Consider the following 13,825-nt stretch of genomic DNA (forward strand, 5'->3'; position numbering starts at 1 on the left):
TGGATTTACAGTTGGGGGGGAAGTATGGTGTAAGATCTCGTGCCCAAAGATTGGTCACTTAGACCTAGATTCTCTAAATGGTGCCGTTGTCGGCAGCCATCTTAAAAGTGGCCGCCGATTGCGTGTCAACCATGTGACAGCACCATTGAGCGAATTACGCCTCCGGCAAAGGTAGGTGCCAAACATGGAGGACAGAGTTTTCAAGGCCCACATTTCCGGTGCCTTCCTTTGACATGAATTGTGCCTAACGCTACAGTGGTATTAGGCAGTAAAAAGCGCCTACAGGGGCATGATTCTGGTGTCAGTAGGTGCCTTGAAAATCGTTTTAAAACATCTTTTAAATGGCGTTTTTCATTTAACCTAGGCACTACATTAAGGCACCGTTTATAGAATATGGGCCCTACTGCTAAGCAACTTTTATGGAATTGGGGCTTAACTTTGGGCACCATTTACTAAAGCTGGACCTTTTTCTCCCATTGCCTCAGCCACTTAAATTTTAAGCTTTTTAAGAACCGGTGAAATTTCACTTGAATGCTTACAGCCAATGCTCAGTGTAATAAAAGAAAATGGTCTATTTGCATCAGTTGATTTTCAACTTGAAAAAATTTGATCATGTAACTAGATTCTAGCAGAAGCTACATTGGCTCCCAGTTGAGGCAAGAATATTAATCAAGTTAGGTTGTACCTGTTGTTTGTACATTGTTTGGCCTTGTAGCTGATTATATTATTGATCACTTTAAATTTACTGACAGAAAACATTTTTCTCACCATTTTAAATTATTTACGTTTCCTAATGTAAAAGGTTCCATATACAAAAGATTTTTCCTTAGAATTTTATCTTTACAAGCTAGATCATGGGATAAACCCTTTTCTGTCCTGATAAACTCTAACTTCTATCTTTCCTTAAAAAAAATGCGAAAAACCTACTTATTTAACAAATTCTTCTGAATGTGATTATAATCCATTGTGCTTGTACAGTCTCTTCATTGATGTTAAATGCGTTAAACTGAGAGGTTACTGCGGTATATAAGTGAATGTTATATATATACTGTACAATATATTATATATATGTGTGTATAGTTATCCATTGCATAATTTTCTCTATCTACAGCTCTCACTGAACATTAGTTTTGAGAATGCCAGCTCATAACAGGACAACAGATTTCTTCCTTTAATTACCACTGCATTTAATTTAATTAGGTTGGCATTTCCAGTGTCTCTTTTATGGAAGCTTCCTCTCATGCACAGTTGCCATTCAGAAGTCAAATGGAGAGTTGCCATTTGCAAATTCCCACTGAGCTAATAGCCTAGTGGATCATGTCTGCCACCGATGCTGCATTAAATGGCATTCTGCCCATCGGTGGCACTGAGAGCAAAAAGTTTGTCAGCAAAACCCGTCAAGAGAAATAAAGAAAATCCATTTGAATTTCACTCCAGTGTCCTAGGCCATTGTCCTTTTTACAAAGTAATCACTTTCCAAGAGCATGAACCACTAAAGGATAACACAGTACTATTAGAGTTATAATTACTCTAAAAGTCACATATGTGGGATTAAGTGTGGGGAAAAGAGATGAAAAAGGAAAATGCAAACTGGAGTGGCCTAGTGGTTACAGCTGCTGTCTCAGCAGTCTGCAGTTGCAGGTTCAATCCCAACACTGCTCCTTGTGACCCTGGCAAAGTCATTTAACCCTCCCATTGCCCCAGGTACCGTGGTTAAAATTATGAGGTTACTAGGACAAATAGGGAAAATGTTTACAACAGTGGCGTTGTAAGGGGGGGACGGGGGAGGGTTCGCCCTGGGTGCTTCCTTGGTGGGGGCGTTGGCACCCATTCTCCTCTCTGCATGCGCCTTCAGTTTACCCCATCGTACCTCTAGCCTTCACTGGTGCAAACAACTCCATCCTGCTGCTCGCACCAGTGTTGGCTCTCCCATCTGATGTCACTTCCAGGTCCCACGCCTAGGAAGTGGCATCAAAGGGAGCGCCAATGTGGGCAGCAAGTCTGTGATGGTATTCATGCTGGGAAAGTTACATGTACATGGGGGGTGGGGTGGGGCACCACCGCCCCGGGTGCCTCTTACCCTTGCTACCCCACTGGCTTAGAGTACCTGATTTCTAGTCAGTGTGTTGTAAACTGCTAGTATATGGAATAAAAATAACCATATTTGATGGTTAACACTCAGGAACAGAGAGGCAGCACCATGCATGCAGAACAAAAAAGAAGACTCAAATTTTGAATCAATGTTGTTTATTTGATTCCTGTAAAACTCAAGTTAGACATTGTGGCACAGGAGACCAAACATGGCATTTTTCCATTTTATTTCCTTAGTTTTACGTTTTTCCTTAAAGTGTCTATGTGACATGAAGTCAAAGTTAAACGGTTGTCGAAGGCATTAGATAAAAAGCACAAGAAGCAAAAGAGGCTGAGGATGGGACAGAGAATGGATACCAGATATTTTGGCAGCTCTTGTATATTTTGTTAAAAGTTTTGAACACTTTTTCACATTTTAAAAAAAAAAAAATTCTTTATGTGAAATGAACTCTAGTGTTAGGGTACCATGCAACATTTGAGAATAACTGGACAGCGAGAAAATGCTTGCATTTGCTTAAAAAAAAGGCTGTAATTTGATGAGAGTTAGCCTGTCATTAGATGGAGCTTCTGGGATACCAGTGACCTACCCCCCCAGACCAGCTTCAAATGACCTTTACTGAATGCATGGCGTTCCTAATCAGACTTTTAGTTTATGCACATTTTGCCACCAGGATATATGGCAGGGATATGCCTAGGCCCTGCAGTGATGCAGTCTGCCAGTCTTCTGCTATTTATCTCCTGAGAAATTCTGGTGCCTGTACTGCTGATTTCCAACTGGGAAATGCAAAGCAATTAGGACTGAAATAGACTAGGAAAAGTAACAGTCAAACATTCATATCATCTAAGCACAGGTTTTCCATCTTGGGGGGGGGGGGGAAGACATTTTAATAGTATGTCTTCAGTGGCGGAGGGGGGGCATATGGTGGCAGGAGGGAGTGGGCATTCCTCCTGCCATTTTGGGGGGTTGGGGAGAGGGAGGGGGGCTTTTTTTTTCATTGGGTAGATATTTTGCATGTGTAATACATGCAAAATCTCTGTGCCATTAAAAATAAATGAAAAAAATCCCCTGGCAAAAGCCCCCGACAGCAGTGACAGGAGGCTGCTTCTCCTGTCACTACTGTCAGGGCTCTGCACCAACTCAATCACTCAATGAGCCGGTGAGTTTGCATGCAAATGATTTGTACCTCCGTGCAAATAATTTGCATGCAAACATGATAGTGAATCAATCACTGTTTGAAAATTGGGACCTGCAGAGCTGATTTCAGTGAACAGATGAGAGACTGCCAATCCAACATGCCTTTAGGATGTAAATTCAAAAACTAGAACTGGCCAAAAAGTCTCCCTCCTAGAACCAGGTAATTTGGCAGCTCCCTGGACCTGTGAACATACAAGATCCCATACGAAATCCAAACAAAAACAAAAAAGTGGAAACCAACAATGTTCAAAACCTTTTTATTTCTTCATAAAAAGCTAAAAAAATCCACTATTCACTTTTGTATTACACGGACCCAACCTGGGCCATGTTTCAGTGAAACACCTTCCTCAGGGGTCCAATAAAAGACGATGTGATAAAATAGCATTGTTAACCAAATTTGGAGAAGGGTAGGCGCTACAGCCTGGAACCTTGCTTAACCCTATCGTTATCTTTAATTGGACCCCTGAAGAAGGTGTTTCACTGAAACATGGCCTGTGTTATACAAAAGTGGATAGTGTTTTTAGCTTTTTCTGAAGAAATAAAAAGAAGGGTTTGAACATTGTTGGTTTCCACGTTTTTGTTTGGTTTGCAATTTTCTCTGTGGAAACTTGGGTCATTTTTTTTGTTTTTAGTTGTTCCCATACACTTAATCCAATATCCTGTTCTATCCTGTCTTATACAAAGTTTTGTAATAAGCAAAATAGTAACCAAAGATAGTAAGGCGGTTGTCTAAATATCCAGATTTCAAGGTATCTGTGGCCTTGGTGGACGGTAATTGGCCATATGGCTGTTTCTAGAAAGGTGACACATTACCAGCTTGGCTATAAGGTATCACCAGATGGTGCTTTCTTTTTCCTTTCCATTTATCACCTGGCCACCACAGATTAGCCTTCGTGATAGCACAAGGCTATGTTTACAAGATCACAAATTTGGCTACCTGGATTTTAATTAGGGAGAATTCTGTCTACCATTTCTTGAGCATTTTTAAACACAGTAAACAATCAAGCCTGGTTTCTTTCTTCCCAGGTCTGTTGTTAAGATTTCATTTGCCAATCAAATAGGTAATGAGGGAGCCATTCTATTGAAGTGTGCTGTCATTGACAATGTTATGTTTCATGTCAGGTATAAACCCATCCCATAGTCAGCATTTTACTTGGATTTTCTTTTAACTTGTCTAGCACATGCCTATCATATACAGAAATTTGCCTTAGCAAGCATGGAAGGGACATTTCACAGATGTCAAGCGATTCCTGGTCACCCTGCAGCAGACTGACCCCATGGCATGCTGGGAAATGAAGGCCTGTTTTTATTAAGGAAATTAAGGAGGTATGGATGCCTCTGTATAAGACTCTGGTGAGACCTCATTGTGTACAATTCTGGAGGCCGCACCTTCAAAAAGATATAAAAAGGATGGAGTCGATCCAGAGGAAGGCTACTAAAATGGTGAGAGGTCTTCATGATAAGGAGTATGAGGACAGACCTAAAGCTCTCAATCTGTATACTTTGGAGGAAAGGCGGAAGAGGGGAGATACGAGAGAGACGTTTAAATATCTATGTAATGTCTCTTTCATTTTCTTTGCCCTATATTGTTGAAAGGAAACTGCAATGAGAGGGCATAGGATGAAGTTAAGAGGTGAGAGGCTCCGGAGTAGTCTGAGGAAATACTTTTTTATGGAAAGGGTAGTGGATGCGTGGAACAGTTTCCTGGAAGAGATGGTGGAGCCAGAGACTGTGTCTGAATTCAAGAGGTCCTGGGATAGGCACGTGGGATCTCTCGGAGAGAGAAAGAGATAATGGTTACTGTGGATGGGCAGATTAGATGGACCATTTGGCCTTTACATGACATCATGTTTCTATCTCTCCCAAGATACAACTAGGGATGGATCAGCCTTTCTGATAAAAGGTGGAATCAGTCATTAACCACAGCTTGATGAAAACATGACTCAATAAAATGTCTTGTTCACCTTGTCAGCTGAATTGCATAATAAATTAGGAAGTACTAAATGAAAACATTTCTTCTGGTTCTTTCCTTATTGTGTAGGCAGGTGGACAGGCATTCATGATTACAGGCTGAATCAGAGGCAAGTCTCTGGCAACCGTGTTTCATAACATGGAGTTCTGGCTCTTCCCATCCCTCCCCCTCCTTACTTCAAGTCTCAATATGCTGGCAAACTCTAGGAAAGTTATGGAAGGTGTATCAGCAGTAGGTAGCTTCAGGCCAGTCTTGGTCCATGCAAAGAGACAAGAGAAATTCAGGCCTTGTGGGTAAAAATCCAGCTTTCTAAAGATCTTGTGCATCCATCTTGCAGTTAGAAGCCCTGATTTTGGCCAAAATGCCTGGACAGTTGTGGGCGATGCTACTCCACATAGCTCCATGTGGTGATCTTGAAATGGGACTAACCTACCTCGCATTAGCCCAAAATGGTGAATGTCCACAAGTACATCGGCAGGGGGCATCAGGGAAGGGAGAAGGAAGAGAAAGACAGCTGCCCCACTGACACTGAGGAATAAGCTCAAGAGCCTTTTGTAAATCAGTAACGGAGAACAGGACTCGGCCCACAGCTACATCTAGGAGACAGCCAAGGTTATCAAAATGTATAACAGTCTCATTCCCAAGATGCTGGGAGGACATAGTTCTCTAGTTATGGCCAGCAGCATACAAGTGGTGGGAATGAAAATCAAGTGAGCAATTTGTGGTTTTATTCTGGATTCTAAATTTAGACATAATTCTAAATACAGTAAAACCTTGGCTTGCAAGTAACTTGGTATGCACATGTTTTGCAAGACAAGCAAAGCATTTGATTAAATTTTAACTTGATATACAAGCAATGTCTTGCAATACAAGTACATACAGTATACACACATCTCTCTCTGATGCTGCAAGAGTGTAGTGACTGTTCTAAATGAGCAAAATCTTGCACTACGAGTACATACAGGATACACGTGTCACATCATCACAACTGAGCCAATGCTTCTTCTTTCTCTCTGACGCTGCAGGAGTGTAGTGACTGTTCTAAACAAGCAAGGTCTTGCAATACAAGTAATACAGTATTTTGTATTAAAGTTTTTGGGTTGTGGAATTTCCATTATGGGGAAATTTGCTTTGATATATGAGTGTTTTGGATTACAAACATGTTTTCGGAACAAATTATGCTCGCAAATCAAGGTTTTACTGTACTTAGCTTTCTACTGTATGTTGCAGGCTAGAGATCTGGTCAGTACAGAGCATAGTATGAAATCCCACTGCTGGCATGCAGCTTTCTATCACTATTGAAAGGAAAAGACCCAGGATTATGGTTTAACAAACACTGCAGAAGGTGCATTAAGAATTCTGGCTAGAGTTATGAACCAAGGGGAGGAGGGTTCTGCAAGCCCAGGGAGCTGACTAAGATGGTTAAGGGGCTGGAGGAGTTGCCGTAGAGTGAAAGATTAGAGAAACTGGGCCTCTTCTCCCTCGAACAGAGGAGATTGAGAGGGAACATGATCGAAACATTCAAGGTACTGAAGGGAATAGACTTAGTAGATAAGGACAGATTGTTCACCCTCTCCAAGGTCGGAATAATGAGAGAGCACTCTAAAATTGAAAGGGGATAGATTCCGTACCAACGTAAGGAAGTTCTTGTTCATCCAGAGAGTGGTAGAAAACTGTAACACTCTTCCGGAGTCTTGTCATAGGGGAAAACACCCTCCAGGGATTCAAGACAAAGTTAGACAAGTTCCTGCTGAACCAGAACATACTCAGGTAAGGCTAGTCTCAGTAAGGGCGCTGGTCTTTGACCAGAGGGCCACCGCATGAGCGGACTGTTGGGCAAGTTGGACCACTGGTCTGACCCAGCAGCGGCAGTTCTTATGCTCTTTTGAATGCCTACCCTGTTTCTGGGAAAGCTACAAGTCAGGAAATTCACCCAATCCCTTAGTCCTAAAGATCACAGGGCTCGGTACTTGGGCCGATCCTTTTTAATATTTATATCAATGACCTGGAGGAAGGAACAACCAGTGAGATCATCAAGTTTGCAGATGATACAAAACTATGCCGGGCAATCAGATCGCAGGAGGATAGAGAGGAACTCCAGAGCGACTTGTGTCGGTTAGAAACATGGGCGGAGAAATGGCAGATGAAGTTCAATGTGGAGAAATGCAAGGTAATGCATTTAGGCAATAAGAATGCGGAATATGAGTATACAATGTCAGGTGCAACTCTGGGGAAGAGTGAACAAGAAAAGGACCTGGGTGTACTGATAGATAGGACCCTGAAGCCGTCGGCACAATGCGCGGCAGCGGCGAAGAAGGCAAATAGAATGTTGGGCATGATAAAGAAAGGAATCTCGAGTAGATCGGAGAAAGTTATAATGCCGCTTTATAGGGCAATGGTCAGACCACACTTGGAATACTGCGTCCAACATTGGTCTCCCTACCTAAAGAAGGATATAAAACTGCTGGAGAGGGTGCAGAGACGAGCGACAAAACTGGTGAAGGGTATGGAGAAACTGGAATACGAGGATAGACTTATAACACTAGGATTGTTCTCCCTAGAGAAAAGGAGACTGCGTGGGGATATGATCGAGACCTTCAAAATACTGAAAGGAATCGACAAAATAGAGCAGAGAAGATTATTTACATTGTCCAATTTGACACAGACTAGAGGACATGAAATGAAGCTAAGGGGGGACAGGTTCAGGACTAATGTCAGGAAGTTCTGCTTCACTCAGAGAGTGGTTGACGCCTGGAATGCCCTCCCAGAGGAGATTATTGCGGAATCGACCGTCCTAGGCTTCAAGAGCAAACTAGATGCATATCTCCTTAAGAGAGGCATATAAAGATATGATGGACTATAAATTACGCCAGGGTACACCTGGCAGGGCCTCCGCGTGCGCGGATCGCCGGACTTGATGGACCAAAGGTCTGATCCGGAGATGGCAGTTCTTATGTTCTTATCATAACATATATCTGATTAATTCTGTGTCAATTTGATTTTGAAATAGGACCAGTTCAGACTTGCTAAGCTTTTTTCTTTCTTTTGGCGCAACAGTTCCTTCTGCACATTTATAGCGCCAGTCAAAACTAGCTTCTGCTGGGCTACAGAGTGGCGAGCCTTCGCTGGCACCAGCACTCTTCTTCATCATTCCCTAACTATGCCCTGGTACCGAGGTGATAATTCTTAACCAAAGTGCCAAAAATCAGGGCTCCCTTATAAACAGTGGATCTCAACCCAGTCTTCAGGACACACTCGGCCAGGTAAGATGTCAGACTATACATGAGACGTGGGCATACAATGGAGGTGGCACATGCAAATTTATCCCCTACATAGTCATTGATTCACAATTAAATAACAGGGACTTATCAATTCATTTAAATAGCTTCAAAATAGTTAATACCTTAATATACAAAAAAGCTATCACTTCATAGTTTAAAACATTTATTAAAGAACTTTCAATATATTTTAATATTATATCCATCAATTTTTTCAAAATATAATTTATCATACATACAAAACCTTCCCTGTCAGTGCAAGCAGTAAAAACCCCTAGTTCTTCAAGATAATTCTTGACTCCTTGGGTTTTGGTCAGGTATTAGTGACCTGGATAGGCTTCTGGGCTTGATGGACCATTGGTCGGACCCAGTAACGCTATTCTTATGTTCTTAACGAGAGAGAACAGCAGGTCCACTGGAATGAAATCTCAAGTCGAATGGTGCTATGAAATAAATTTGCTAATTGCTTGGACACTTTAGGGTTTTTTACTGCTTGCACTGACAGGGAAGGTTTTGTAGGTATGATAAATTATATTTTGAAAAAATTGATAGCTTTTTTTTGAAGCTATTTATATTAATTGATAAGTCCCCGTTATTTAAATGTGAATCAATGAATATGTATGCACACGTCTCATGCATATTCATTGTGGGTTTTCCAACATCCTGACTGGGTTGGGACCTACTGCTCTACAACATGGATAACACCGATCCTAGATTTGGCCACTAGCTGTCATCCTAGTGCAGGGCTATGAATTCTGCTATCACAGCATCCCCAGTGAACCAGAGGAGCAAGAGCTCAACTTGGATTTTCCTCGTGGTAATGTACTTAGAGTTATCAGATATGATGCAAAGACATCATCGCACTGCATCTGCAGATGCCCTCCAGACATGGCCCTGACAAGACAAGGTATGTGTAGGGCCGGGTTAGGGGGAGGTGGAATGGGGCGGGGCCACACATTCTCTTTTTTTGGAAGAAAAATATGGTAACCCTAAATGTACTGTACCTCTACTACGCCACCTGGCTGGATCTTTTATTGGAGAATGAGAACCCCAAGTGCTTAAGCACGAGAGCAAAACCAGTCTCTGTCGCTGATGATCTTAGAAACCTCAGTTCAATTGAGAATCGAAAGTGCAAAAAGCACAGACATGGCTACGAGGGTGCTGGTGACCTCAGGACATCAGCAACTTCACCCTAGTTAAAGCTGGATTCCAGCAGATAAAAGTCATTGATTAGTCACTGATTTGAGTGTGCGGACAGCCTGGACACCTCAAGGAAAGAAAACAAGATAAGCTGCAATTTTCCTGCCTTGTTCCTGGTGGGTGATTTCAGTACTTTTCTGCTAATCACTGTCTGTTCTTCTCTTTTTACCATTTCACTGTTTGTGCTGAATTATACAGATGTCTGACTCATTCAAATCAAGTCCACATATTACATGGGGTGGGAGGGGGGGGGAGGTAGCGTGTATGCTTCTTTGTGCATATGTATATACACATACTGTATATACACACCCACAATACATTCACACACAAACTCATATACAGAGGTATAATACATGTTAACACATGTACACATGTGCTTTGTATATATTTACATATAAAAATATGTATATATATGTATGCATACAGAAAACCATGTGCACACATAAATATATACAAAATACAGCAAACCTGGACTACCATTGAGTCCTACAGCATAAAACTACTCCCCAAAGGAAGCAGTGAAGGCCAATAATATTGTCCCCCTTGAAGTGACAATTCCTTCCCAAAGGGCCAATAACTTTTCATAAGGGGGAGGGGAGGAGCAGGGAAAAAAGGGAGTAGTTAACATTTGCTTTGAGGAACTGCCTCCCACCTGCACCCCACCAAAACCAGGTCAGAGGACCTCATAATACAGACTAGTACCCGATAAACTATTACCCTCCGTCTTCCTTATTGATTACGGAATCAGAAAAGGAGCTATGAAAGGTTATGATTTAAAAATGCCAGCTCTATGAAAATAGATGATTACTTCCAGAGGCTGTTATAGCGGAAAACACCCTCCAAGGATTCAAGACAAAGTTAGACAAGTTTCTGTTGAACAAGAACGTGCGCTGGTAGGTGCTGGTCTTAGACCAGAGGGCCGCCGCGTGAGTGGACTGCTGGGCATGATGGACCACTGGTCTGACTCAGCGGTGGCAATTCTTATGTTCTTGTTTTCTAATCTTGGCACTATTTACTCACAAGCTTGGCAACACCTCAATAAGCCCTCAGCTGACTGGCTCCTCTTCTACACTACCAGCCATTAAGGTTACTATATGGCTCCAGAAAAAGGAGGAAGGATTGAGACATCCACATTTTATTTCCATTGATGTCGCAGAAATAGAAAAAGTACAGAGGCGGGCAACGAAAATGATAAAGGGATGGGACAACAATTCATTGCCAGTTAGCTGGTTTAAAAAAAGGTTTGGATAATTTCTTAAAAGAGAAGTCCATGGTCATAGTAAATGACAGCAGATAAAGACCTGAACGGTCCATCCAGTCTGCCATGATTGAGATGGCTTGGGGAAATCCACTGCTTATTCCTAGGATAAGCAGCATAAAATCTGTTTTACTTTTTGGGATCTAACTAGGTACTTGGGACCTGGGTTGGTCTCTGTTGGAAACAGGATACTGGGCTTGATGGACCTTCAGTCTGTCCCAGTAGGGCAACTCTTATGTTCTTATGGGAGCCAAGTATAGGACAATCATTGTGATATCATTGATGAAGTTGGCTCCTAGGCATTGGAGGAATGAGGAATTATGATGTCACAATACCAGCTCTGGATTGTTGCTATTTGGGTTTTTGCCAGGTACTTGGGTTGACCACTGTTGGAAACCGGATACTGGGCTTGATGGACTTCTGGTCTGTTCCAGTATGGCAATTCTTATGTCCTCCTTCCTTCCATTGCTTTCAATGGAAGTAAATCCCAGATGTCTCAATCCGTCCTCCTTTTTCTAGAGCCATATGGTAACCCTAAACCAGCTTATCAGATGCACAACCTTCATGCAGGGGGAAGGGGAGAAAGAGGGCTTTCCACATACTCTCCCCCTCCATTTCTTTCCTCCTATTACTCCATGAAATGAAGTTTTGGGCCTTGCATTTAGCATAATGCCATTTGTTCCCCACCCCCCCTTCACCAGTTACTGTACAAAAATGAACAATAGAACACTAATTATTTACAGTTCATTTTCTTTCATCTGTTGCTGGTTTGGTGTTTCACATTATAGAGCAGCTCTTGGCCCGGTCCTTCCGAATTTCTGTGCCCGTCAACAAATCAGTCCTGCCGGGCATCTGAGAGACCCGCTTCAGTCCCCTCTTGGAGTTGCTGCGCTTGAGGTGCTTGTGCATTCTGTTCACGGAGGCTAGCGTGGTCACGTGAAACACATCCCGGACGCTGTTCTCCGACACTTTCGACGAGCACTCGGTGTAAGCGACAGCTCCTATTTGCCGGGCTAGCATGCTGCCCTAAGAGAGAGAAGGGATAAGAAGAAATGGAGAAAAGAAAGCAAAAAGTTACAAAGATTAAGCCAACATTTTCTCTTTCATGCCAACTTCCTCATCCTGCTTTTCAAATGCTCCAGTTAGTGACTACGGCTGCGCTGAGAAAAATGAGCCCAACTCCTTGGCTTCACAAGCTCCCACCAACTTTAAATCTGCTCATTTTGGAAGATGAAAGACCTGGCTTTGGAGACGCTGAAAGGCTCCGCGCATCCAATTACAGGCCAGTACAATTCCTGGCCTTCCCCAGCAAGCTCACTTCAGCTCTGAAGCAGCCCGCTATGGCACTCGAAAGCAGTGATAGCTTAATGCACGGTTCTACACGAGGAGGGAGCGGCCCAGCGTGGCTCAAACAGCTTAACCTGCATCAGAGTAAGCAGGCCCTAACTTAACCTTGTTAACATCCAAAAATCCTACCTGCCTCATAAACAGAATGTCAAGGGCAGTCAGAAATAAATCCAGGTTTCACTGAAGGAGAAACAAGGAAGAAATATATCCATCTATCTCCATACATATAATTATCATTCCCTCTGTGAGAAATTCCCTATTTGTCCTGTTGGTTTTGTTTAGATCAGGGGTGTCCAACCTGCGACCCTGTGAAGTATTTTGTGTGGCCCCGGTTGAGGGCGATGCAGTGTTTTCCTCTGCTGTCCCCGGATGTTTACCGTCTTGCCGGCTCCCTCCTCTGTCTTGCTGCAGCGTTTGCGTGGCCCCAGAAACATTTTTTTCAGCCAATGCGGCCCAGGGAAGCCAAAAGGTTGGACACCCCTGGTTTAGATTGTAAGCTCTTTCCAGCAGCGATTGTCTCTTATATGCGTTATGTCTGGCAGTGCTAGAGAAATGATTATTATTAATAATAATTATATTAGTGGGGCTCTTTCGAAACTCAGTAGATGGATTGTTAAGTATTTTTTGTATGTAATGTACTGAAGTCAGCTTTCTTTCAATGACTCTAAAGCATTCATCTTGTGCTTGCCTCTCTTTTTCAATTATCTGCTCTTTCCCCACTTCTCACTCTCTCTAGTATCTACATGTTGTCTTCTCTCTCTCGTTCTGTTATCCAGACTACTCTGCTCTATCTATTCTGACAAGATTTTAATAAACGAGAAATAAACTCAGGCACAAAACCTTGTCCAGCATATGTTGCCCACACAGAGCTGCCAAGTCACCCAGTCTCAGGAAGGGGATTTCAGGCCACTCCTGGATTTCTTATACCCCAGCCCTGGAACTACAAATCCTACATTGCTTAAGGTGCAAGTTTAAAACTAGAACTGACCATAACATCTCCCTCCTGGAACTAGATAACTTAGCAGCTCCACATCACCCATCAGACATCCCACCCTTTAACCTTTATGTATCCTATATACCCTTCATCTACCACACAATCAACATATGGTGATTAGGGTTGCCAGCTGGATCTAGATTTGCCCAACAGAGTTGATCCAGTTCTGGGTTTAAACCATTGCTTGCCAGGACTTGTAGTTCTGATTTCCCCATTGCATTTCAGCAAAACTACACATCCTTGCATGCAATAGGGTAAATCCAGGACTGATCAACTCTGTTGGGTGAATATGGATCCAGTTGACAAGCTTAATGGTGATCAGCTTGGGCTGCATAAATGCCTTCTGAGGAGTGATGGGACCATGGCGAGTTCAGCAGAAATAGCTACGAGCCACCACTGCCAGTGTCCTATGCCTGGCTGCAGCAGTGTAATATGCTAGTAGAGCAGGACTAGAAGGACACGGGCAATGGTGACCATGAAGTGAGGTTCC

At 42.7% G+C, this 13,825-nt stretch overlaps 1 protein-coding gene across 1 annotated transcript in view; it reads right to left on the reverse strand.

The window, feature by feature from the left end:
* Positions 1–11,410: 11,410 nt before the first annotated feature.
* Positions 11,411–13,825, reverse strand: part of RND2 (Rho family GTPase 2) — an 83,467-nt gene continuing 81,052 nt past the window's right edge. Inside the window, exon 5 of the mRNA XM_033918625.1 lies at positions 11,411–12,020. Within this exon, the coding sequence (XP_033774516.1) occupies positions 11,772–12,020 (249 nt within the window). The 3' untranslated portion in view covers positions 11,411–11,771. The remainder of the gene's footprint in view (positions 12,021–13,825) is intronic.

The sequence above is a fragment of the Geotrypetes seraphini genome, chromosome 13 (assembly GCF_902459505.1).
Source record: "Geotrypetes seraphini chromosome 13, aGeoSer1.1, whole genome shotgun sequence".
NCBI lineage: Eukaryota > Metazoa > Chordata > Amphibia > Gymnophiona > Dermophiidae > Geotrypetes > Geotrypetes seraphini.